At 40.1% G+C, this 27,018-nt stretch overlaps 2 protein-coding genes across 3 annotated transcripts in view; both read left to right on the top strand.

The window, feature by feature from the left end:
- On the top strand, nucleotides 1–13,414 carry dync1li2 (dynein, cytoplasmic 1, light intermediate chain 2). Of its 2 annotated transcripts, none has more exons than XM_084936221.1 (13): nucleotides 1–185; nucleotides 945–1,018; nucleotides 1,418–1,534; nucleotides 1,667–1,897; nucleotides 5,515–5,678; nucleotides 6,932–7,025; nucleotides 7,185–7,320; nucleotides 7,453–7,564; nucleotides 7,687–7,746; nucleotides 8,236–8,280; nucleotides 8,401–8,518; nucleotides 9,135–9,263; nucleotides 10,071–13,414. In XM_084936221.1, the coding sequence occupies exons 1-13, from the start codon at nucleotides 100–102 to the stop codon at nucleotides 10,085–10,087; spliced, it is 1,383 nt and encodes a 460-aa protein (XP_084792347.1). In that variant the 5' UTR covers nucleotides 1–99; the 3' UTR covers nucleotides 10,088–13,414. The 2 variants fall into 2 exon arrangements, with proteins under 2 accessions (XP_084792347.1, XP_084792339.1); XM_084936213.1 differs by having other exon boundaries at nucleotides 10,066–13,414.
- Nucleotides 13,415–13,779: 365 nt separating this feature from the next.
- Nucleotides 13,780–27,018, top strand: part of cmtm4 (CKLF-like MARVEL transmembrane domain containing 4) — a 20,437-nt gene continuing 7,198 nt past the window's right edge. Inside the window, exons 1-2 of the mRNA XM_084936232.1 lie at nucleotides 13,780–15,232; nucleotides 23,482–23,658. Of these exons, the coding sequence (XP_084792358.1) occupies nucleotides 15,047–15,232; nucleotides 23,482–23,658 (363 nt within the window). The 5' untranslated portion in view covers nucleotides 13,780–15,046. The remainder of the gene's footprint in view (nucleotides 15,233–23,481; nucleotides 23,659–27,018) is intronic.

The following is a 27,018-nucleotide window of genomic DNA, read 5'->3' as shown; positions in this document are numbered from 1 at the left end:
CAGACGAAGAATGTAACACACCCTTGGCCACTCGGATGAAGGCGGTGCTACTGGTGGCCAAGCAGCAGGGCCTTGCCTTTGTGGTTGTAGAAAGAGAAGATGGCTCCCGTTTTGGAGAAACAGCTCCCGGGCGCAGCTGGGACAGGAGACAACAACAACGAAGAGGAAGAAGGGCAAACTCTTTGGCAAGTGCTGCTACTCTTTTAACGACTTCATGCTTCCGCAGGGCCTTCTCAGAACAGCACAGCCGCCATGGTTCTGCTTTGTCACTGCCGGTTTTTCCCTATCAAACACCGGCCCGGCTAGCACCAACGTTAGCACTAACTGAAGCTGAGCGGTCAGTCTGTTAGCAGATCAGCTAACATCAGCTAGCAGGTTTGCTGCTGCTCCTCCTGATGTTAAGCTAACACTGCCTTGTAGTTACCTAGCAGATGAGTTTTACTAATACAGTGAACGTTAGACACTTTCCAGGGCGCCATTCAAATAACTAGTACCTTGATAGTTTATGTCAAGATAAGAGCTAAATACTAGTTAGCGTCTTGATGCAGGATACAGTAAGCTAATAGTAACGTAAACGTTAGAAACCCGTTAACTTAAAGAGAAATGCAAAAAAAAACCAAAAAAAAAACATGATAGCGTCTTTAGATAACAGTTGCTCGTCGGTAAATTCATGGATTCAGGATTGAGCTACTTAATTCTGTCGTACCGGTCAATGGAAACGAATTATCATTTCCTGCTTCTGTGCTGTCTTGGAGTCATCACTGGACCGGCTCAAAGAGTCAAAAAGTGATCGTAATCAATGAAGTTAAGGTGTGTCCAACTAGTTACCGGTTAACATTTTTGACACCACGTTTGACTGCTCTGAGATGAGGAGCTGCTGTCAGTCTGATCACAGTCAGTGTGACTTGTATATTAAAATCTACCTGTCTTTTTCTTATCTGTAGGTCCTCAATACTGAGTGAAGTTTCAACTAGATCGAGTTCAAAATTGCCTTCGGGAAAAAATATCCTGATATTTGGTGAGTATTGGTTACATGTGTGAAAATTGAAGTTTCTGCAGTTTATTTGTCCTGGTCAACCCTGAGAGGTAGAAGAGGGCAAAGCAGCTGCAAAATCTAATGATTGCACGTTTCTGAATTGCACTTTGAGCTGCTTAACCCCCACCCCGGGCTGAGGTTTGAACTAAAGAGACATAATAAACAGAAGAATATAGGGTATTCTTCTTGGGTGGGGTCATATTTATTCAAACAGGCCCTCTGAAAATGTGAGAAATGCTGCTTCTCATCAGGCAGGCTTGTGTGAGAGAGTGTACATTGTGGAAAGTCTAGACATCCTTCTTGAAAGGTCATATAATTTGTTGTTTAAAAATAACACGAATATAATCTATTTATCTGTATTATGAATAAAATATTTTGCAGGTGAGGATGGTTCAGGAAAGACGACACTCATGGCCAAACTTCAAGGAGCTGAGCACAACAAGAAGGGGAGGGGACTGGAGTATCTGTACTTAAGTGTCCACGATGAGGACAGGGATGGTGAGATTCACTGATGAACCTTGAATGTGGTCTCTGTCATTAATCTGCAGGAACCTTTATAAAATAATTCCACCTTAAAACTGATTATTATTAGTGCTTGTGTTTAACTAGCATTTTACTTTCTTCTTGCAGACCTTACACGCTGTAATGTGTGGATCCTGGATGGGGACCTATACCACAAAGGCCTTCTTAAGTTTGCTGTTACTGCTCAGTCGCTACCTGACTGTCTAGCTGTGTTTGTTGTGGATATGTCACGACCTTGGACCATTATGGAGTCGCTGCAGAAGTGGGCCAGTGTCCTGCGCGACCATGTGGACAAGCTCAAGATTCCTCCTGAGAACATGAGAGAAATGGAGCAGAAGAGTAAGTTACATATACACCAATAATAAATGCATATACAGCAATAATAAATGCAAGGCTTGTATTTAGAACACCCCCCCCCCCCCCCCCCCCCCCCCCACACACACACACACACACACACTCTTGTTGATCTAGCTTTACATTCATACCTGCATTCATGCACGTAGCTTATAGAGTGAAAAGCTAACATCCCCTGAAACCTCAGCGTTAGAAATGTGTACATTTTGGTCAAGTAGCTGGCATCGGTCATGGTTGAGCATTTCAAAAGACACATTCAGATTGTTAAAATATCAATAACTAGCATATCTCCAAATAGATCTCTGTTTTGTTGAAGCAGATCCACTTATTGAAATGGCGATTTGTTATAATCTGGTCATTTTCCTTCATATATCAAAATGCAAAAATCTGACTTGAACTGACTCTTTAAGGCGAAAACGTAAAGGAAAAAAACAAATGTGCCTAAAGCATCCCTTGGTGGATGCAATGGGAGTGTTACATAATAACTGCTGGACTCCTTGCTGATTGGTTGCTGTATAGCATCAAAGGCAAGCGCTGTATGTTATTACACTTTGCTGAGGTGGATTCCAGGTCATCATCAGAGAGGCCCATGATCCTCAGCTGTGTGCTCTTGCTGGAGGCAAGTTCTGCAGATCAATGACTGTGATGCACTCAGATGTTGTTCTCCTGTTAATTTTAGAATTGGGGCATCTCATGCTTATGAACGCTTCTTTTGTATTTGAAAAGATTGTTGGTATTCAGATAAGTTTATTTCAGCCTCCAGGGTTTGCTCAATGTTCTTGTCAGCTCCCAAACATTGTCTGCTGCTTTTGCTCTTAAAAGTGCCAAAAGAGATTGGACAGAGATGTAAAACTGGTTCCTTCGGGATTAATAACGTATTCTGATTCTGATATGCTAGATGAGTTTGACAGCACAGGTTCAGAGAGATTCTCACTGTGTAACATGACAACACAAGTAGCCTTGTCTGCAGAAAAACGTGTGAAAAAGAAAAGAGAAGCTGCTCAATAACTGATGACTAAAGCGCACTGAATTGCTTTCTGTTATTTTGTCCACTAATAATTGGTTTAATGACTTTCAGTTAGCCCACATGTTAAGTTTGCTTTTGCTTTGAGTAGTTGTATTGGAATAAAATTACAATTGGCTGATATAATGTAGCAGAAAGCTTTCCTACCTGGAACGTAGACCTCATACTCTGTGTGGATTGCTGTTTTGTGACTACTGTTGTTGGTGGTGTTGTGTTTATTATTTGGTCTGTTTTGGGTGACTGACTTCTGTTTGTCAGACTTCTCTTAACATTTAATTTTTTTTGATCCCTGTCCAATTTAGCCAAGGCCTCTCACCGAAATAAAGGATCTTCTGGCATGTAAACGATAATGTAAATAGCAGATGGTGAGGACTAGTCAGATTTTAAACGTGTGACCATGAGTGTTTGAGTGAGAGTCAGACCGACAGACTGGAAGTGTGTGAGTGGCTTTTGTCCAGGGAGTCTTGCAGTCATCTTGCATCATGGTTTCCTCCCCTCTTATAGCAGCGTCAGGGACAGGAAGGGACGTAACTCAAAATTCAGTGGGCTGGACGTTCTGACTCGTGCTCTGTTCTGCTGTAAATAAAGTAGGCTGGCTGCTGGAATCATCTCAAACCAAATAACAGGATAAACCTACTGCTTCTCTACCGCTCGTTGAATGGAAAACTATTTGCGTCCATGACTTCTGTTAGTAATAGGCTTGTTTATCTGCAGTTGCAGTAATTATGTTTTGAGGCAGTTTTTGTATCTAATAAACAGTTGAAGAGCATTTCACTGTGTGTTATACTTGTATAACTATGCATGTGACAAATAAAGAACCTTGAATAAAGAACCTTGAACCTTGTAGAAGTTTAGTTTGACTTAACAATAGCATCCAAGACCAAATGTTATTGGGTGAAATTAGTCTGGCCATAAGACTACTTTATTTTTAGCTGAAGTTGGGCTTTTACTGACATCAAGTGTATACCCTTGATTTTAGAAAGAATATATGCTGACTGGTGCTTTTGCACTACTTAAAATGTAGTACACACAAAGTATTTGAATAGTCCTTAATGAAGACCGCTGATGCATTTTGACCTCACCCTTGTTTGTGGAACAGATAAGTAGGTCTTAGTGGGGCAAAGTCTGTCTCTTTAATGTTTTTATTTTAAAGTGACAGTCCACCAATCATCTCTCCTTTCAGCATTAAATGTTGCTGTTTTGAAATCACTGCAAAATTTCATGTTTCTGTACATGCTGCCCAAAGTAATATATTTTTTCTTTCCATTTACTTAGAATATTCTCAGCCTTAATCAGTTGTACCAAATAACTTTTAAGGGTTTTTGTGTGTGTGTGTGTGCGTGTGTGTGTGTGCGCGTTGCAAACAAAGGAAAGTTGAGACGCGGCTCACATTATCTCGGGTGTTGCATGCATGGTTGTCATAAAACTTGAAGCTGCCTTAATTCAGTCTTTTTTTGTCTTTCCTGTGTTCTGATAAAATCAAAATGTTTAGTATTGCTGTCTTTTATTTTGTCTTATCTTATCTATGCCTTTAAAACTCAGACTTAAAAAAACATTGTCTTTATATATGAAAGCATTAGGGGTTTGAGGCTTGAATCTATCTTTTCAAAGTCTTCTTCTTCAAGCATAATGTGAACCGCATTCATCATTGCTTTGACCAAGTGTGTGATCAGGTCTTTTTCAATAAATTTACTACATTTTGGAATGTTTGGATCCTTTGGTAGTCCCATTTGGCCTATGATTTTTTTTGTGCATACGTACTGGATTTGTGCAGTTGTGCATCTTAAGAAGGGTTCTCGTAGCTTTTCAGACCAGTTCTCATCCCCTGTATAAAATTCTTTGCCTGAAAGTAAAGGGCTTGACTCTAAACACCAAGTCAATCTGGCTTTAGCTTTTGAGGAAATAGGCCATGGCTTCCTGCGTAAACCCCCACCCCACCCTTCACACTGCAGCTTTGTAAATGTCTGGACAGCTGGGATCAGCACAACAGGAAAATAAAGGATGTCTTTGAACGAGGCATGTTATTTAACTGGAAACGTAACATTGTAATTTTCTTTCTGTGATGCTACACAATGTATACACAGCAGTGACTACTTGTGTGAACATTTAAATTTAGACTGTCACTAGGCAGACATAGTCTTATCCTGATATACCACTAAGAAGCTTTATTTGTGTTGACTCTATGATCTAATCTGAGGAACACAGTTTGAGGCCTTGCACAACAATTAAAACTGTGCTATAAAACAAAGTTTATAGTGCTGAAGAAGCTGCAAGTGGCTCATTGCTCTTTCCAAAGTTACAAGCAAAGATAATGTGCACCTATAAAATGCTGTCAGTGCTACAGAGTCCCTGAGGTCAGACCACATTTGTCACCTTAGTGTTGTTTATATTTTAGGGCTTTTTTTTTGTCAGTGCTGAAGTGCTAGATGCCAGGCGAGGAGAATGGAAAGGAAAAAATAAAAACAGTGGGTCGAGACACTGAATACTGAACTCATTTTCTTTATTTCTATAGATCTGGAGCTTTGCGTTCACTAATACACTCAATTTACCCTTTTTTCCCCTTTATTTTGTCTTCTAGTGATAAAAGCCTTCCAAGAGTACACAGAACCAGAGGATGCCACCCCATCCTCCCCACAGAGACGAGCCCCAACAGCAGGAGAGGACGAGGACGTTGTGTTACCACTAGGGGAAAACACACTCACGTACAACCTGGGCATTCCAGTGCTAATAGTTTGCACAAAGGTAAAAACCTCTTAAACCTACCAGAATGTCACATTTGAAGCCGTTTACAAATGTTGCTATAAAAAGCTTTTTAGAAGTACTTGTTTCTGAGATGTAACAGAGCCAAAACTTGGAATCTTAATGATAATTAATCTTGGTAATGTATTACAACATTGTTGTTTCTTTTACTACACAAGAAGGAACAGCTGCTGGTCATCTAAAAAGCTACTTGTTGCGTGTCTGTGCCTCTACAGTTTCAGTTTTGGGAGTTAAACTACCGTACAATCTATTTCCCCAGCGAGGCTTTGATTTCTGTTGAGGGCATGGATGCATTTCATTCAGGAGCTTCTTAACATGCTGATAATTTAACTGTGTCCTCAGAAAAGTCTAAGGATACCTGTTTTAGGTTAAGCTATTTTGGACAATCTCTAGATAATGCCAGAAGCATCCTGTCCTTGGCTGCTGCCATGATTTTTGTTTGTAGCCACCTGTGTTCGTGATCTACAGATTTTCTAAACTGGCTTTTTGTATCACAGCCAGGAGATTAATAGCTCCTTCTATTTAGGACTGAGTCGTCTGCCATAAACAGGCAAAGGAAACCTTCTTTAACACCCTGATATCTGTTCTTCCAGCTGTTCTATGTGATTGAATTCCCACACTAGTGAGCATATTTGGCCTAAAATCCCATGTGGAGACCATCCCCACTGATGCATTTATCTGTGTTCTTACTTTTATGCTGTGCTTTGTGAGGCAGTATGTACTAATAAAAAGTTACCATTATACTTGCCTGTTAATCCTCTAGGCAAAGATGGGTGCTGAAAAGCACAAGGTAGCCATCAGCAGAGCTTCACATGCTAGCTGTGGCTGGAACATGGGGAATGTGCCTTTTTTTTTTATATATTAATAAAAAAATTTATCATTGGGGCCTCTGAATAGCTCTTGTCAGAGGAAGAACTACTAAATCTGGATAAAATGTCTGTTCGATATCTCAAAGATATTTCAAAAGATTCAAGATGTCTTTTCTTCTCCAACCCACAACATCTCCAACTCTCAGAGAAAAGGTTATGAAACAAGAAGTTCGCCTACATTCACAGGAGTGTACCACTCTACTCTGTTCAGTTATCTGTCCCTCAGATATCTGTTATCGCAGATTAGACGGCTGGCCAAATGGTTGACTAACTTTAAAAACCAGTGTGTTATTTAGTTTTAATTGTCTGCCACTAAAATCTTCTATTTCTTTCCTTATATCAATAATTTTTGCTTCAATTCTTAAGTGTGATGCAGTCAGCGTACTAGAGAAGGAGCACGACTACAGAGACGAGCACTTCGACTTCATCCAGTCCCACATCAGGCGATTTTGCTTACATTGTATCCTTGTTTTTAATGCATGTCTTTTTTAAATTTAATTAATTTATTTTTTTACTATTGAGCTCTGCCATACCTTGAATTTCTGTATGTGGCTTAATATCATACATTTACCATATATGACAGTAACGCAACAACTGCTGCCTTAACTTAACTGAACAGATGGAGCAGGTCTGATCTATACCTCAGTCAAAGAGGAGAAGAACCTGGATCTGCTTTACAAATATATAGTACATAAACTGTATGACTTTCAGTTCGTCACACCTGCCTTAGTGGTGGAGAAGGATGCAGTGTTCATGTAAGTAAAACTAGTCAACCTTGTCCCAAATATTAAAACCTGTTTGTCATATTGTTGGCAAGCAGTTTGTGCTGGCATCTGTCTTCAGATCTTTTTGAACAACAATTTAAAAATCTTTTCCTTCTCTTTTAGTCCATCCGGATGGGATAACGAGAAGAAAATTGGTATTTTGCACGAAAACTTCACAACAGTCAGACCAGAAGATCCATTTGAAGATTTTATCACAAAGCCTCCAGTACGAAAGGTATAAAAATGCAAATATTGACCAAACATAAAAGTTACAAAAATGCAGAAGTATTCCAGAGCTTTTTGCTCTGTTCTTCTCGTTTTTAATGGCATTCTTGTTTCCTTTGCTCTTCTTAACAGCTGGTTCATGACAAAGAGATAAATGCAGAGGATGAGCAGGTTTTCCTGATGAAGCAGCAGGTAGATGTGGCCTTCTCCCCATTTATCATGATTTCTGTCACCAGCCAGTGAGCTTGATATAAGCAGGATCTCAAAATCAGGTCAAACATCTTTCACTGGTAAAAAAAAAAAAAAGGATCAGTCCTTTCTAACATATTTGTGGTGATCTGCTGCTTTCACTGTTAAACAGTGTTTTATACTGTGCAGCCGTGCTGATCTGAAACTGTCACATGATATGAAACATTACCCTCACTTCCTATTTTGTGAAAAAAAATAAACCAGGAAGACAATTTAATAAAAACGTAACTGAAGTTGCAGGTTAGTATTGCACAGTGCTTTAAGTTCCTTCTACTGCACTAAATGCCCCCTTTATTTATTTGTCATATTTTCAGAATGAAAGAAGTTGTATCAAAATATGTTACCTGAAAATAAAGGATAGGGAAAACCTGTTGTTATACTAGTAATATAACAGTAATTGCATCTAACTCAAGCTTTTCTTTTCTTTTTTAGTCTTTATTAGCAAAGCAGCCAGCCACACCAACAAGAGGAGCAACTGTAAGTGTCTTAAGGTTCCTCAAATGTGAAATTTAATTCGTATTTTTTTTTTCTCTGGATAAAAAAACGTGAGCTGCTTTTGTTTGTGGCCACGCTTTTATTCTGGTTCTTGTGTTTTAGGAGTCTCCAGGACGGACAGCCTCAGGGTCTCCACGGCCCGCAGGCCGTGCCGGACCGACAGCCGTAACCAGTGGCTCACCAATGGCCTCTGTCAAGAAGCCTGACCCTAACATGAAACGTATGTTTGAAAGGAATACAATTTCAAATGTCAATTAATGAGAATCACACTTTACATTCCAGTACACCCTAATTTCTGATGTTTTGTTATGTGGACTCACTTTTGAGATAGAAAGGGTATTAAAGATTCTCTTTTGTCATCCATATTATTTGAAATCAAAGAAAAAGAACAGATTTTCACTTATGTTTTTGCTGTATGAACATTGAGCAAGTTGTGAAGTACTGCCCTCTAGAGGTAACACTACAAGAATTCCCACAATGGTGGAACTGTGCAGGTCACAAATTTGTCATTATTATATATACAGTCAGGGTTTAGTGTATTCAAATTTTTTAATATCAGTCTATTAACTATATTTAATAGTTTTTTTTCTTGGTTTGTAGGAACATAACTCTTTCAAAATAAAATATTGTAGAATATTTTGTTTGAAAAGAAAGATAAATAGTTCCCATATTGGTGCCAAACACCACTCAGTGATGGGCAGTGAGGAGCTTTTTTCTTCAATTACACAAGAAAGACTTATTTTGGGGGGGAAAACAAAGTGGATTATATGTGTATATTTATAAACAAGTTCCCTTGCCACCCCCCACCACCACCCCCTCTCTCATTTCTCCCACAGCGGGAGCTGCCAATGAGGGAGTGCTGGCTAACTTCTTCAACAGTCTGTTGAGTAAAAAGACTGGAGCCCCTGGGAGCCCAGGAGCTGGAGCAGTGGGAGCTGGAGTGCAAGGCTCTGCCAAGAAAACAGGTACAACCTCTAATTCCAGTGCTTTCACCTCTAATCTCAGTGAAAAACAGAAGTTGCCAATTATTTAACCCCTTCTCTCTCATAGGTTAGCAGTTGATCTCTTACCAAAGCAGTAAGGATTATAGGATGCTGTGTGTTACAGAGTGCGTGCACTCTAAATTACAAACACTTGTTAGAGACTGTGGACCATTTTGCTGTCTGGAGATTTATCTCTACAGCCTGAGTGAGAAGGTTAAAGCAGGAGAAAAAAAGTTGTCCTCTCAGACTGAACTTCTGACAGCTGAGGAAACTTGTGGCAGGCCTGTATTTATCATCCCACCCATCATAACTGCATCTCACTCACACCATACCTTGCCCTGCCGCTTTTGAGCTCTATTAATTAATCTTTTTTTTTTTTTTTTAACTTAAGTAACATTTTTTTCTTTGTTATATTAAATGTAACAAAGTCAAATATTGGCTGTGCGATAGCTTGATTGTACCCTGTGAAACATGAGAGAAATGATTGCATAACTCATCTCTGCCTGAGAACACTAACATGTACTCTTTGTTCCAGCGCTGAGCAGTGTTAACATCTCTGCAACAGGATAATGCATGTTCCTTTTGTCTGATGATTAGTTTTGCATGTGTGCGTGTTAACTGTGGCAGCAAGCCACCAACCTCCAGCATGGGAACGCATCACTATTCAAACCCCATCCATCCATCCATCCATCCATCTGCTTGCCATAGAAAGCTGTTTTTATGGGCAGGCGCAGAAGCTACAGGAGATTACTTTTGGGCTTTGTCTCCTGTCTTTTTTTCCAAGGGCAGAAGCCGGGTTTGACTGATGTCCAGGCTGAGTTGGACCGGATGACTCGCAAGCAAGACTCCATGGTTTCAGCTAACAACATACCACCGCAGACAGAGAACGAAGCGTGAAGGCAACAAAAACAGCTGCATCGTCCACTTAATACTCTGGAAAAATATATGTACATGTGAGCATAAAAAAACAAAACAAAAAAAATTGACCAAATTCCTAACGCCTGTATCAGTCAGCACACAGTGGTTTCACTGAATGAGATTCAAAGGCTATCAGAAGGTTGGAGAGGGAGTGGAGATGAGAAGAGAAAGAGAACATAAATGGAGGTGTTAATGAAATAAGTGCTGAAGGCTTGGCTTTTTCTATCCTCTCTTCCACTGTAAATGTTATTTTGTAAGTTTAGGGAAATGTGTGCACACTCCCTGGCAGTCAGCCTGACCTGCTGGGCTGAAGGCCCCCCAGATTCTGGGCTCATACACTCTACTCATAGGTTTAAGAGTGGCAATATACTGGTTCCTCTGGTTTCGCTTGTCATACTGAAGGAATTTGGTTGCATTTGGAAAAGTATTTAAATATATTCATTAATAAATTCAAATACTTGCAAGCATATGTAATATTTACAAAAAAATGTTGGATATGATACTGATGTATTTATACAAACCACCTCCTTTTTATTTCATGTTGTGCACCATTTATCGGTTTAAAGAAAAGGCTCATCGTAACATGTAAAAATGCCACTGACACCATGACACTAATATGACATGTTCAGTTAGCGGATAGCATATCAGTCGCCCTAGTCATCTCGAAGGATTCTGTAAATATGAATACAAAAAATTATTCAGGTTAACTTGATTTTGTATAAAGCGCTTTTTTGTCCAAATTCTTAAGATAGCTTCTTTGAATAAAATGGTTGGGATTTGACAAGAAGTTAGAGGTCGCAGCAGAATTGCTTCTTTAGCTACAGGTGTGTATATTTGGGGGAGGGGATGGGGCAGCATCTTTCCTACTATAACTCCTAAGTGCCTCGCACAGTTAGCTGTTTGTGTCATAGTAGAGGTGCTTGTCTGCGCAGGAGGAAACGCACTTGTAGCACCATCGGTTCAAAGGTTTTTATCAATTTCTCGTCATCCAAATAATTTATTTTGTTTTACTTTTTTTTTTTTTTTTTAAATGTACAACAAGCCTGTGGTCACTTCTATTCTTCAGAAATACGATTTCTGTGGCCTAGTTCATAATGTTTATAGATTGAATGCCTTCATAAAAACTGTAAGGCTGCCGATACTGAGAAGGAACCACACGATGGAACCTTTGGGTCCCCCAGACTTACTGTGGTTGAAACCACTCATTTGCAGCCAAAGCACACAGGCACACACACAAAATTATCTGCTGTGGTTTGAACAAAATGAGATTTTCTAACATTCAGTGTTAGACACCACTGTCGTCCTCTGGTCTCACATGTTTTGCTCTCGCTGTGTTTTGCATGTCAGTTTAAACATTCCCAGTTTCTACGTGAAGTAGCTGTAGAAACTCATCCCTGTAGAAAACCTGTTGTTGTTTTGGTTCGGGGTTTTTGTTTTGTTTTGTTTTTCAGATCAGGTCTTTTGTTTTTTCCGGCCCTTTTTAGTGCCCATTTAAAATGACAACCTTTGCCTTCAATGTACAGCTAACAGTTTATCACAACAGGCACCCTGCCTTCACGGGAAAGCTCCTAATTAATTTGTGTGTCCTTAAAGGGTTGCTTAAATGTCTTGTGTCATTTCTATGCTTCTTTTTTTTTTCTCTCAAAAATTATACTGTACCATATCAAATTGTCTGTATAATATTTATGGTTTCATGATACCATAATCAAAATGAAATGTACATTTTCATTCTTAAATCTCTATACAAGGCCCTACTTAATCCCATGGATGGTGTATTTCAGTAACTTTTGCAGAATGAATGGCAAGTGATAGGAGAGCAGCTATTTGCTACAAATAGCCAAAAAAAGAAAAATGAAAACTGGAGTGAATTGGAACAGAACCAAAGATGCATATTATCTGCATTTGTAGTCATCCATAAGATTAACCAGCGGCCTTTTTTTGTTTGTTTCTTTTGTCCAACTCTTGCATAGAGCCCTTGCATTCCAAACCTCAGACTGGCCTATAACTTTTTTTTTTTATGTAACACCCTGTAAAATGGTAGAAATGTCTTTCTCTATTAAGCCATGTCTGGAGTTTCAGCAGACAGAAGGGGGGCGTACCATAATTGTGTTTTGGCTGTTGAAACTGACTTTGAACACACTGTCAGCAGGTTTTTTTTTGTTCAAACATTCACTCTGTAAGGGAATAGCAGTGTACCGTCTGCTTCGTGCATTGTCACAGTGATTCAACACAGCAGTTCTGGGTTTACTTTGAACAAAATGAAGCTCTTATTGTTTTTACTTTGCTTTGTTTTTGTGACTGGTTGGGGGGAAACGTACACTCGAGGGCCCGTTGCCGACGTGGATGAAGCACAATTTCGGGACAGCCAGGAGCAGCACGGCCGCATTTTGGAATAAGCACTTTTCTTTGGACACTGTTGCTACAGCTGCAGATGCGCAGTGCATCTTTTTCTTTTTGCCTTGCCTCATTTAGGAATGAAACAAGATGTTAACATGCACAGAGAAAATGCCATTTTGCTGCTGAAGTTGTTAAATGGGCCCCTTGTGGTTAACTATGGAATAACACATTTCTGCTGGCAATATTGTAACTAATACAAATCCTCTAACAACTGCTGCCAGTACAGCTTTCACTGTAGATAAACTACAGCAGATAAACCCCCATTTGTTTGCACATTTGGCATTTTTGGTCATGATTTGTCATTTTGTTTCAGAATACAGAGATTCGTCATATCACACTTATGTTTAAAAGAAGTTTGAACTGTAATTTGTCAACAATATGGCCACACTTGTTAAATTTGGCATTTAGCTGAGTGGAATGAAGTGCTATCTTGCTGCTTGTGCTTGAAAGTTGGACTTGGATTACTTTTTGCTCCCAAGATGGATTTTTGTTTTCTTCTGGTACACAAATTCAGTGGAAAGCAACTTCCTCTTCTCATCCTAACTGAATTGCCTTCGACCACTATCGACAGTCTACATCTATACGAGACTATGAGCTTCTGCTTCCAGTCCTTTTGTATTCAGGATATCAAAACATTGTAAGCACATGGCTGGCTGCACTTTTGTGCCCTGGGATAATTCAGAAGCTTGATTGTATGTCTGTAACACAAATTCTGTAGCCTTCAAGCTGCCATGCGGATTCTAGCTTATTATGCCGACAAAGATAAGGAAAATGTTTATCAGACCCCTGGCTTCAATAAAACCAAGAATCCAAACTTTTGTTGGCGTGTGTGTGTGTGTGTGTGTGTGTGTGTGTGTGTGTGTGTGTGTGTGTGTGTGTTTGTACAACATTTGATTAGAGTTGTGTGTGATGAGAAAGCAACTGTTACAACTTTAAGTCACACACATCAATCTGTGAGGTCTACATACCCCTAATCCTAACCCTATATTATAAGAATGTGATTTTTTTTTTCTATTTTTATTTATTTATTTATTTTGGCATTGGAAAAATTGCTTTCTTGATCCTCGACAATAAGGGGACAAAAATAAATCAATATTTTAGATTTTATTTCACTCATTTTTTTAAGTGCTTCATTTATCTCTGAAACATTGTGATAACTTCTCACCATGTTCAGGGTTACAACACATTTATACTGTAGTTGTAATCCAATGTCTCTCACCAGTCACATCCATAGAGTGTCGGTTTTTTTTTTTTACGTTTTATTCCAGAGGTTATTTCCAGCATCTTTGGACCTCTGCAATTACCTAGGTAACCTTTAATGCTGCTTAGCGCCACGAGAGAGCAGTAAAGTACGGCGGGGGGGAGCACAGCTTATGCCCCTGAAAGAAAATTAGGCCTACCCTTTCATTTGTTGAAGTTAGACTAACTTTACATATATAGTACGATTTCTAACCTGCACTGACTTCTTTAAAAACTCGGTGAAACCAACCCGCTTTATACGCAGAGAATTGGCAACGTGTCATTTGAAATATGTCTGTATTTTGTATTAGACATTTTCACATATAAAACGTAAGAGGAAAAAAAGCTATGTGGATCATGATGGTGATATTCAGTGGGTTTTAAACTCCATATAAAGACAAGCAGCCATACACTGTAATCCCCTTGGGAAAATAGAAATCGTGTCACCAGGCCTGGCTGGTGTTCAAATGCTGCACGGTCACACCGACGAATGTGAGTGTGTGAGAAGAGCTCGGTACTGTCGGCGTGGTTCCGGCTGGATTCGTTTTGCAGGCTGTTTGGGAGCACTTAAATCGGGCGCAGAGCCTACTCTGAAGAATGTGCAGTTTTCAGGAGGGCGGAGACAAGCCTGCTTTCCATCCACAGCGAGGGACAGCGGCGTCCGTACGCAGCCGTACTGCGCGCTGCTGCTGCTGCCGTGGAGGCTGCATAATTAAGTTTACAACAGGAGACAGCGCGGATCTCTCTCGCTTCTTCTGGGCCACAATGGGTGAATGTTTTTCGGTCTCACAGCACGGCAGGCATTTCCTCCCGATCTGCCGAACTAACCGGAGTCGTCCGTGTTAAAGTGAGTGGCACAAGGACTCGAACAAGTGACCCGCCTAACATAGTTCTAAGTGCGGCTGTTTTGGAGAGGCGCAACACTGGAACCGGGAGGACCCGCCTGGAGGTGGAGGGGGTGGCTGCACTGATCCTATACCAGTCCTGCACGCGATGTTAAAGAGCAACTACCGTTGCGGTTTCACCTCGGGGTGGCTACGAGAAGTGGACTGTCCGGTTTGTTTTCCCCATCTGCTCCCAGCTTGCGTGGAACAAAGTGTGCTCTCTGTCACATAAGCCGCGCAGTGAGGTAGATCCAGGAGGACTGGCAGCGTCGGTTTCCATTTGTCTCTCTCTCTCTTAAAAAAAAGAGTTCAGCTTCTCCAGAAATCATGAGGACCACCGAAGAGACGGAGGGCTTTGACGGCGAGGCCTCCAACACTTCCATGATCTCCGGGGCCAGCAGTCCCTACCAGCCCACCACCGAGCCCGTCCATTCGCGGAACGTTTTTTGGGGGATAGTTTGCGACATGGAGTACCTCAAGTCATACTTGGGGATTTTAAAGGTGGTTGAAGTGGTAAGTCAAAGCATGGCGACATCGTTGCAGTAATACTCAGAGATGTACAGCCTTCCTTTAAGTGGCCAAGCTGTGACGCACCGTTGGTGCATAACTTCTACTGATCAGCAACTAACATGCGGAGGAAAACTCAACTTCCAGGGGGCAAAACACGATAAAGTGCAGCTATAGTTAAATTCGCTGTATGCTAAGCATTAATACCTTACTTATTATTTATGTGTAATAATAACCCCGAGGTTTCATTCTAAAGTTAGCCACACCGGTCCTGGCTTAACCTTCACTGCATCCCTACTAGAGGTCACTTCAACAGTATGCCTACCCCATGACTAGTGAATGTATAGAGGCGAGCTTGTTTTTGAATGGATAGTGGCTCCTACATAATAGGGTACTATTCCAGAGGGATTTATAGTGTTTAATAATGTCTGCCATTTGCGATTCGCTTGCACTCCTTGATAACTTTTAGTTACTACTTGCATATTTTTTCACTGTGTGGCTGTTTGCTGCTCCAGACCACTTAAACACGTGTGCAAATACGGCTGTACTCGGTGAGGCACCTGGGAAAACCTGTATGTGTTACCCATTCAGTTGCTGTTGAGGATAAAAAGTGTTATCACCATTTCTTTTCACGCTATAGTCAGTGGAAGACACATTTCTGATGGAATTTTTGAATCAGTTCACCCAAACCAGATGTCTGAACTGGGATAAGAGGCAACAACAAAGCACAATGAAAGGGTCCCAAAGATCTGATAACTCACCAGAGGAGGAAACATCTATCAAACTGGGACCATTTCTCTTCTTCCTCTGCCAAGAAAAATTCACTACTGGGCTGCACTTATACACATGTTGGAGTGTATCCCCAACAACACGGAGGAGAACAATGTATGTGGGAGGCAGTTTCTCTGCAATACTTTAAAAACTTACGCAGAAAAAGTTTTAAGGTTGTTTTTTTTTAGCTTGTGGGTGGCTGAGTGTCCCAGTGGTCTGAGAGAAGCTCACAGTCTGTTGCACACCTGTGATGTTTACCTGTATGTGGGAAGGAAGGCTAGGAATCCTTCTGTCATCAGCGTGGGAGAAGTTTGGAGCAGGCGGTAACTTAAAAGTATTAGATTTATAATCTTCACGCATTTCATAGCAAACCGGAAATGTTTGAGTATTGCCTTAGACTTTGCTGGTTAATTAATTTCTTTTGGGTTTTTTTACTTTTAGCCACAGAGCCACATCCTCTGCCCAGACATAAGACACCATAAAATTACATTCTCCACCTGTGCAAACATCCAGGTGCTTGGTTTTGTGGTTTTAATGTAATTGCATATATATATATATATATATATATATATATGATTCTGCTCCTGCAAAGTGAAAAATGCTATGTATGTTTTTTGGGAGGTGTGCCTGTAGATTACCTGAATAGCAGTTTCTTTCTCATTTAACAATTTAAGCCAAACTCCTTATGTCTTAAGTTTTGTCTAAACACGAGCATCTGTGCAAAGACTTTGCCCTAAAAAAAATTCTAGATTTGTTTACAAAAATATCTGTGATACTTCAAAGTCTCATTTTGCTCTATACCAGAAAAAGTACTTAGTTGTGATACCCCAAAATAGGCCAAGTCATGAATAGCGCATAAATAACCCATTAAAAAAATACGTTGAGGTATTTGAAGTAGAATCTGTATTACAGTCATTGTGGGTACAAGAGAACAAGCGTCATCTCATATCTATTAATAATCTTCAGTTTGTACTTTAGACTTCAGAAGCGTGGGAGTACTTTTGCAGTTTCAGATAGCCGCGTTTCTCCTCTGTGAACAAGGAGAGGACCAGTCAAAGTCATCCAAGTTTATATTCAGTACCTTAGAGGAGGACTTGAGAGAGGAGGCCTTTAAAGGCATCCTGCCAAGCATTAATGGCTTCATCGGCTTTCATTTTTACTGCTCTCTCCTCTAATTGTTTCACTCTGTGCCAGCCAAGGAGCAGTGATGATCTTTCAGAGCTGGAAAAACAAGCAAAACAATGTGGAGGAGATGCACTGCAAAAGGGCATCATGTAGCAAATGGCAGCAGTCTACTGTCAGCAGTACACTCGATGCTCCAGTTTATGGTTGGGACGTCTGTATCGACTAGGTATTCATTCGTTATCTGCCATCTGTTTATTGGCAAGTAAGAATAGATTTGCTGATGGCAGCCTTTATATGTTATGTCCAATCAACCTAAAGGGCTTTATAAGTGGAATCCTGTTTTATAAATTTGTTTGACTGAATTCTGTGTTAAACAGTTGAATAAATGGCTGAAAGACACTAAAGTAGTTGGGTTTAATCCCCTCAAACCTTCCTTTTTTCATACTTCCTTTTTTTCTACAAATATGCATTTGGAAAGGCTTTAAGTGGGCCAGTCAACCTGTCATATCTTGGGTGAATTGATACATGTGATGCTGCTGCTGTTGGCCCTGCACTGAGCAGTACAAACTCTCAGTGGCATGTAACCTGATCGAGGTGCACCCATCCTGACAGCAGGTTTGTCTTTGTCTCTTTGTGACCGGGTCAACAAAGTCCAGCTGATATTCACATCATGCACGTAGACATAGTGACAGGAATTTGATACCTTGTTGGGCCTTATAGTACACCTATCAATCACACTGTTTCCCAGCAGGGCTCATGCCTTCATGATAAATAACAGCTTTTCTGTTATGGAGTGCATCCTGCCCTTTTTTTAAAGTAATATTCTAACAAGTGGAGGTTAAATATTAAGGAGAGGTGTTCTTTCTCCAAATCTTGTGTAATGAAGTTACCATATGCTCCCAAATGTCAGCACACGCTTCCTTAACCGAGAGAGACGGCATGTGCTTTACTCTCGTGTGGTTGAAACACGACTTATTTGGATCTTGCAGGATGGCATAAAGACAACAGGAATGTTGTGCAGGCACGAGGGGAGACATGTATGCTGTTGCATATGTGCAGCAACACATTTTTCCTCTGGGGTGAAATTTAACCAGCATTCAGGGTAAATGTTCCATCTCATACCCGACTGTGAGCTCCTGCTAAAGCACATTCAATCTTTTGGGTCATTTTTAAGGTGTTTTTTTTTTTTTTTTTTGCATGAAGTAGTACAGTGTGGAAGTCCTGCACATAGTGTTGCAAAGTTTCAACAATAAAGCCTCCCATTCTCCTCCTTTAATTATCTGTTCACAACAGATGGCGTATAAGAAGGGGATCGGCATCCAAGATGTCCTTAAGGCAACTAATAATGTGCTAAATCCCTGAGATAAGGACTTGTTTGCATGTAGGAGAAAGAAGGGAAAGAAAGCTGACACATTTGTTCCTGCACATACGATCCATGATGAATAGACTGAACAAGAGAGAAGGTTGACGTATAATCAATACTTACAAAATTATCCAGTGTGGTGCTTGCAATTCTCCGCCTCCTCCCCTGTGACTGCCTGACACCTGCTACTCAGGGGCATGGAGGAAGTAATATGCTTTCTTTGAGAGACATTACATCATCTCCCAGTGCACTGCACTTCATTCCTGTTTGGGTGTGACCCTTTCAGTTGTATTTCAGTCAAAGACAGGCTGCTATCCAGCTACACACTCTAATGAGGCTTCGGCAACTGCACACAATTCAACTGTTGTCCTAACGATAGTCTGCCCAGTCGACTTATTTTCTCTTCCTTTCGGTTTCCTGTGAGGTAACGTCACAGACAGAGATTTAAACGATCAGACTGGAGTTTGACATAAACTGTGGAGGGTTTTCCCCTTATGCTTTACCAGTGCCAGTCATCCAACAGCTCTGCTCACTGAACAGGATAAACAGGGTTGAATAAATGATCGTTTTCTGAGATAAAATCTGCTAGACTTGCTCTTTGTTAGTTATGCTAGTGTAGAAATATACATGTTTGAGCATTTAGAAGTTTATTCTTTGCTTCTTTGTAACATAACACCCACCCACCAGGCCTGCCCGTGACACTGAATTAGATAAGCAGTTAAGAGGATGGATGGATGGATGGATGGATGGAGGGATGGGTGGCCAACAAGGTGTAGGAGTGTAGTGGTAGAGATAGTTCTTTTATTTCAGCTTCATCTCACTGATTAACCAACACTTATCTACATGCGAGAGTCCAAGAAACTGGCTGTGTCAGAAGGGAGAGTAGATTGTCCGCTAATCGCGTGTTCGGTAGTTTGACCCTCTGCTCCTCCAGCCCACATGGGGGAAGATACTGAGTCCGAATTGACCCCATATTGCACCCAGTGTGGGATAGTCGAGAATAAAATGCTGTCTAAATGAATGAAGTTCTTTGAATGCTCAGTATCCTACATGCACATATTTACCATAGACCTTACTTAATTAGTCCCACAAGTTAGCTAAGCTCTAGCTTTGTGCTACAAGCGCCGTGCATGTCAGGTTAGATGACGGTTCTAAAGTTTAAATGGTCTTTGCATTAGCAGGATACTGGAGTAGACTCCCTGTGACCCTGCGATGGATAAGCAGTTAAAATAAAATGGATGGCTGTTTAAATTAATGTGCCTGAACTGACTGGGTGTGCCAGCACAAGCATTTATGTGGGTAAATTTATTAAATGTTGTGGGATTTAATAAGCTATTCATGTGACCCGCACAACACTGTGAAGCTGCAATTGTGACTCAGAGATTACAGTACTTTGCAAAAGTCTTGAGCAATCCCTCCTTCTTTTATATTTTGCCAGCAAAATGGGAAATAGATGCATAACATACGTGGAAGTACAGGTATATAAGGAGAAAAACAGTTGGTGCAATTCTAATGAGCTTGAAAGTCAATATTTGGTATGACCACCTTTATTGTATCCTGATATATTTTTACTGCATTAGAAGAGTGTGTTTGATCACTGTCAAGCTGGAAAATTAGGCCATTTCCAATGAGACATTTTCAAGATGGTATTGCATGGTGAATGAAACTCTGATGGTGCTTTTCTGCGTTCATTTGTCCATCAGTTTTTAAAGATCTTTTTAAAGTTTTTAAAGATCTTTTAGATCTTTTTAAAGATCTAAAATCCAACCCCAAACCACGATAGAGCCTCCACTGTGTCTTACAGATGGCTGCAGACACTCACTGTTGTACCCCTTTTCTGACCCGTGCACTCGTCACTTTATAAGACCGGATGTTCAGGTCAGATCCTGTTTGATTTGGCTTTCCTCAGCCTTTCCCTCCTGCGTCCCTTCTTTAAGAATGGCCTTTTGACACCCATCCTTCCCCAGACCGGGACAGGGGCATCTCTCAGGTCTCTGTTGGATTTTTTCTGTTGTGTGTTTCCTAAGGATGTAACGTTCAGATACTAATACTGATACTGATACACTCCACATCATACTGAGATACTGAGAGATACCAAATTGACAGGCTATCACAAAAGTGGCTAAAAATACAATTTAAAATAGGTTCTTTGCTAAGTGGTCTGTTATGTGTAGACACAGCACTGGTTCATCAGCTGGAGTAGGTAAACAAACAAACAACAACAACAAAATTCCTCCAAAAATGGAAATCCCAAGAGCCTGGCTCCTTGGAAGAAAAAGAAATAAGAGTTAGCTCAATACTCGTATAAACTACTGTACATGATGTAATTTTGATAAATGTTTTGTTTTAATGTAAAATGTAGTTAAAGGACAAATATCTGCTGTTAAAGTGATCATTTTTCTTTTGCAACAGCAGACACAGAGACAGGTGAGTAGCTAAAATAAGCCAGAGCCAAAGAAAAGGGGATGCTGTTTGTGCTTAAACTGCTTAGATTTGTTAGTAATGACAAGTAGTGAAATAAAAAAAATACCTGCCTCAAACTTGACCCAGTTTCTTCAGTAACTTTCTTTGAAAAGCAAAAAATGATCTTACCTTTCAAGCTTTGCTACTTGAGCGCAGCTCCGTGTTTAATGTTTTAACAACTTGGACAAAAAGCCATTTCTGCATGGAATATTACAATAATCCGAAATCATCTTAACAGAAACTGTTTAGCACGAAAGTTAATATTTATTTTTCCATGTTCAAATATGGGCTTTGTGATTCACAACCAACCCGCATACAGTAAATGAAGCACAGATCCTGCAAGCCATTGTGCAAGCCTTCTTAGATCTTTTATGAATAGGCCTTGTTTGCTAAAACACAGATGCAAACAGTAGGCGACGGCTCTTATTATATCTCAATACATCAAAATTCATTTTTGCTTCAATGATGGAAAACCGTCCAGGCCAAAAGGCAGTAAAGCAGCACCAACTAATGATACTCAGCTATGCCGCTGCGCTTTGCTGATGCTTGCAAGCTGATGTTTTATCAGCTCAAAGGATATCTTCCAAGTAACACTGAGGAGTGGGAAGCTGTTTCTTGGCAAAGTTTTTGTTTTTTTGAGTGCATTTTGTTGAGTGTGGATGAGATGACTGTGTGTGAATTATTAGTCAAACAGATTGTGTTCGATCTGTAAATTGCAAATGTCTGATATGTGATTGCTGTTGTTTTGCATTAAATGACCTTGAGTGAAGTTTCACTAACATTGCGTAGACTTTCAGGGGTAACATTTGTAAATGAAAGAGAAAGGAAAACTGGAGTCTCTTATCACATCCTTCACATCTGCTCATGCAAAACTGGCCTTTGCAGTTTGCATAAAATTAGAAAACTGATTCTTAGCTACTTCAGGTCGGTGTTATGTTGCATTTTCATGGTTCTGCTATGCCTCTTGGTTTTGGACTGCTCCTAGGCAGTCGGCAATCTGTGTGTGGTTTTGTCGGGGTCTAGATGGCAGAAGAACACCTAAGTAGCAGAATTCTTCCCATACTGTGGTTTGTTGATGGCTGTTGGCTGGAAGCGGGCATCTTCACAAACTGCCAGGACCAGAACTCATGGGATCACAGACTCTGGTCTATTCATAGGACAATCGCTTTATGAACTGGAAAGTTTGACATTTCAATCCCATAATCTTACAGAAATAACTTACAGTATTCTTTATGCTTATATTCAATATACTGACTAAGCATGTATATATTTTAAGTTTTTATATACTTTGTATTTAATGTGCTGGCGTATCATTTGTTAACTGGCGTCGCTGGTAAGACTCACTGTCAGATTTGTCCAAGCTTCAGAAATGAAGGTCAGACATATTTTGTCAAAGGTCTGACGGATCCCACAGTTATTCAGAAAAGAGACTGAATAATGAACTCCATTCTAGGATAATGCATGCAGACTGCTCATGCTGACCTAGTTTTTAGTTTTTAGAGATGATTCACTAATCAGCCAGTGAATTATCTAACCTGTTGTTGGCATAATATACTCAATATATCCCTGCACTATTACCACCACACTCATGCTTCCTGGACAGTGTGACTGTACCTGGCTGCAGGATTTTTTTCAGAGTGGTAAATGTGATATAGTAGCACTCAAAGTGCTTGAGACTACCTTTAAACATAAATTTGTGCAGTGCTTTATGATATATGAGCACTTTATCTACCTGTCATCCATAGCCAAATTTAGAACCAGCAGTTGTCTTTGGCGTGCAGAAACGATGGATTATAAAGTGAAGTCTTAACATATAAATGCTGGTATTTTGGTAAAGAACTTGCAAATTACACATAGTCCCCAGCCGTGCTTTGAATTAGAAGCTTTCTTGCAATAAGGTGACAATGCTAACCAAAGCACCTCCTTGCTGCACATAATAAGATAAAATGTGCAATCAGTGCACTAGTTATAAGTAAAGACGGCGTAGTCCTGTGCAGTACTGTAAAGGAGTTTGTCTATGGCCTGAATACTGAACTTTTAGCTGTGGGATTGTGTCCATATCGCTTGTCGGGGGAATTTTCTCCCATCGTTACAGTTCTTGTTTGGATCCAGTTTGAATCAATACAGTATTTGGATTCCCCAGTTAACAATGCAGAGGTCATCAGCATGACTGTGGCTGTGGTGAACAGATGTTGATAGACCCTGACCACCCTCTGCACCAGCTAAAGACCTCCTCTAACATCTGGTTCAGCTTTGCTGCCACAAGGACATATACAGAAAATCTTTACCATCTCACACCACGATACCTGCATTTCTCTGTTAGATGTCTCTTATTAAGCTCATTTGAACACTGCACTTTTTCAGTTTTCTGTTAAGTTTTTCCATTCTTTATCTTTCCAGGCTATTTGATTTTGTGATATTGTATTTGTTTTATTGAGATAAGCTGTTCCCAACCTGTGGAATAAACAAAGTGTATCTTATTTGTATCTTATCTTAACTCTTGTCTCTCCTGTCGTCTTCCCTCTCACTTCAGGTCCTTTCACTCATCGGCTTCATCTGCATAGAAACTATCATGATGTGTTCCCCCTGCGGAGGGGTCTACTTCTTTGAGTTTGTCAGCTGCAGTGCTCTTGTGGTGACAGGAGTCCTCCTCCTGATCTTCTGCCTCAACATCCACACCAAGGTGCCCCACGTAAACTGGAGCCTCACGGTACGTCCACACTACAGAGTGTTAACATAACTCATGTATACTAATGTATTGCTGAACCTCTAAATAAAAGAACAGGATGACTAATGTTAATGCAGTTTATGATGATACTAGGATTGCCGTTGAGGAGAGATAATTCCTCAGGAGATACAGATGAATAGTACAGCATTTAGATAAATTCACTATGAAATTTCATCTTCATGCACGCATTACAGCCGGCATCGGCATCCGGTTTTAAAGTTCTAATCTCACACATGAACCCCCTTACTCTCCAGATATGGAAAGATGTTATGTCTGTTCACTATCTACAATCGGTTGTCATGTCCTTGTGGCTGATAGCAGAGTCAAAACACTCCTCAGCATCAGAGGTCATCGTACTCCTGAAGGCTTCCCTGAGGCTTGTGCATTTTCAGGCCTTCCCAAATATAGAAGTTAATCCTAAAAAAAAAATCAATTTAAAATCAGGCAGCGTGACATTTTAGAAGAGCAGGGTTTAAATTTGCCCTCTGAAACCTTACTGGTTTACACAGCAGTAATTTTGCATTATTCTCGTCATATTTAGTGACAGTCTGGCTTACAATTTAATGCTTAGCTGCACGTGTAAATCTATCGATATGCTCACCTTATGATAATAATGCAGTGGTCCAGGTAAAAGTTTACATGGCATTAAATTTATAAGCTTTGTTTTTTTACTCTTCTTGAGACCAGTGACCAGTACAGTTATTAATTTTATCTACATTAGCAGCAGTAAAGACTCCCTGTACGTTTTGTTTTTTTTTAGCTCTATTTAAGGAGCTGTTATCATTTTAAGAGGCTATAATAGACTTGTTAGCATTTAACTCAGTTTAGCTGTTAAGCAGCAGTAAAATACAGAGAGGCTGGCATGGCTTGATGTGTCTCTTGTTATTATGTTTACTTTCACTAGAACCTGACAGATATATGATTCACCAATACTGATATTTGTTTTTAAAAGTCTGATATAGCAGCTGATATTTCTTTCTTTCAGACACAAAACACAAACATTTCTTAAAAGTTGTTTAAGTGCAGTTATTTATGAGTCTTTACTACAGTGATATGGCAGTGTGGGTTAAAAATGATCCTGTTTTATTATAACGACAAGTCGTGGATTACTGGTTTAGATGCTAGGATCAGATGGTTGTCGTGTTTCTGTTAATCCAAACATGACTTGCCACCAGAGTTCCCTCTGGTGGACAAACTACAACAACAGTAACACTCACACCATCGTTGGAGGGTATTTCTCCCATCTCTACTTTTTTAATTAGAAATGTTATTTAGAAATGCACATTCCAGTATATTGGTAAATAGTGGGTATCAGCTGATTTACTCAGCCTGCTCAGCCAATAAATGATAATAAAAACTATACAGAGCAAATCATACTATTAAAACAAGATTCGTTTTTAAACAGGATTGTTGTGTAATCTTAGTAAGGACTCACAAATAGATACACATAGCAAATATTAGTGAAATCTGTTTGTTTTGTTTCCTAAGAGAAAAAAATATCAGCTGATAAATCACATTTTTTTGCTTGACTGAAAATAAACATTCATAATAATAAAAATACACAAACGCATGGTGGCTGTCTGCCATCAATATCAGTTTAAAAAACCTTACATCAGTCAGGCTCTACCAATAGCTAATATCAGCCAGGTTAGCTAATATTAGCCAGGTTAGCTAATATCAGCCAGGTTAGCTAATATCAGCCAGGTTAGCTAATATTAGCCAGGCAGTGATTTTCCTTTTTGCCTTTTTTTTTTTGCCTGTCCCGTTTGGTTCTTTTGCCATCAGAATCGTTGTCTAAAGGCAAAGAAAGATGCCCAACGGATTTACTTTTTTTAAATCTTCTTGATGATTGTTCTGTTTTAGCTTTTATGCAAGGAGATTTAAGCTTATTATTTAAACAAAGCATTTAAACTTAGTTTCTTTCTAAAGTAAGAAATTGAAACAAGCTTTTCTTGAACTTCTATTTGTTGAATATTGTTCTGTATTTAGCACTAGAATAAAATCTAGCACAAAGTCATTACATTTTCCATGTTACTACCAGGATGTGCACTGTCAGCTGTAAGCAAATGAGCTTGTGGGTATTCTCCAGGAGATACTGGCTGCCTCTCACTGTTTGCCTGACAAGCAGTTGGTGGTGAGTTCTGATCTGCAGCCAAGTGTCTTTTACAGACACGTGTAGAAGAAACTTCTTTGACCATACTTCCAGCTTACAGTACATACTGTAGTAAAGATGTGGATGCTAAGCCAGATGTTCAGATCTAACCACAGCTATCAGATTGCTCTACGGTATCCTTAGTACAGTATTCCACCTCAAACATGAAGAGAGGGTGTGCCTTTGGCGTCTGCTTTTGGCAGAGTAACACCGAACGAAAGCTTTTTACAGTCCCATAGAGGCCAGGGCTAATTTAAGAGTGCTGATTTAGGAACTTTTACCAGATACCTGTAACCATTACTGTCCATATAATCCAAAATCCTTCTGTTTGCTCTTTTCAAGACTGCCTGTTCTTTTTCGTCTTAAGCCTGTTGGCGTTTCTCCTGTCACTTCTGCCTGGTTATTATTATTCCATTTAGGAGATTAATGGTTAAATAATGAAATGTTTAATTAGCATGTACACTGTGTGTTTGTGTGCTTAAGCCTGAGCTCAGGAGTTGGCATTGGGTTCACGCAAAGAGGTTGGAGTTTGATGGCCTGTGGTTTGGCACACTGGTGTTGCTGGGCTTTATGCTGTTATGCAAAAGAATAAAGGTGAATTTGTCAAATATGAAGGACTTTTTTGGTTAGCAAAATGTTGCAAACAAAGGTTTACCGAATGTGTTACTTTGCAGATTTAACAGTGTTTGCTCTCACTCCAAACTGCTTAGCTAACGAGCCCACGTTCCTTGGACGCACTCCACGGTGTGGGCTCAGCCACACGCTGTTTATGTCTATCGTAGTCAAAGCTGCTCCGGTCACATTGGTCCCCTGGGAATTTTACCACGAGTGAGCATTTCACAGTGTTAACCAACTGTTAAACCTTCTGCTGACTTTTCTGTTTCCCAACTACAAACTCTCAGTAGAAGGGTTCTTAATCTAACAATTACGTGCTATACGATCCCATCTCCTCCACTTCCCCCTCTGTGATGACTTTGGCAGCACAGAGGGGGAAACACAGGCCTTGACCCCATTACCCTTCTTCCAAATGGAAATGAATGCAGTCCTAGGACTCTTTTGTAAAGCTACTCTGTAACTTTAGGTGATTAAATTAAACTCGAGGATTTAGTTTTTGAAGGCAGATAATTCGGTCCATTGTTTTCCTCATTTACAGCCAAATAGCTGTGGGTCATACTAGGGGGATTCTGGGA

The sequence above is a fragment of the Perissodus microlepis genome, chromosome 1 (genome assembly GCF_051167445.1).
Source record: "Perissodus microlepis isolate ML-2025 ecotype Zambia chromosome 1, ASM5116744v1, whole genome shotgun sequence".
Classification (NCBI taxonomy): domain Eukaryota; kingdom Metazoa; phylum Chordata; class Actinopteri; order Cichliformes; family Cichlidae; genus Perissodus; species Perissodus microlepis.
The sequence above is the reverse complement of the archived record's forward strand: the minus strand, read 5'-3'. Positions and strand labels throughout refer to the sequence as shown.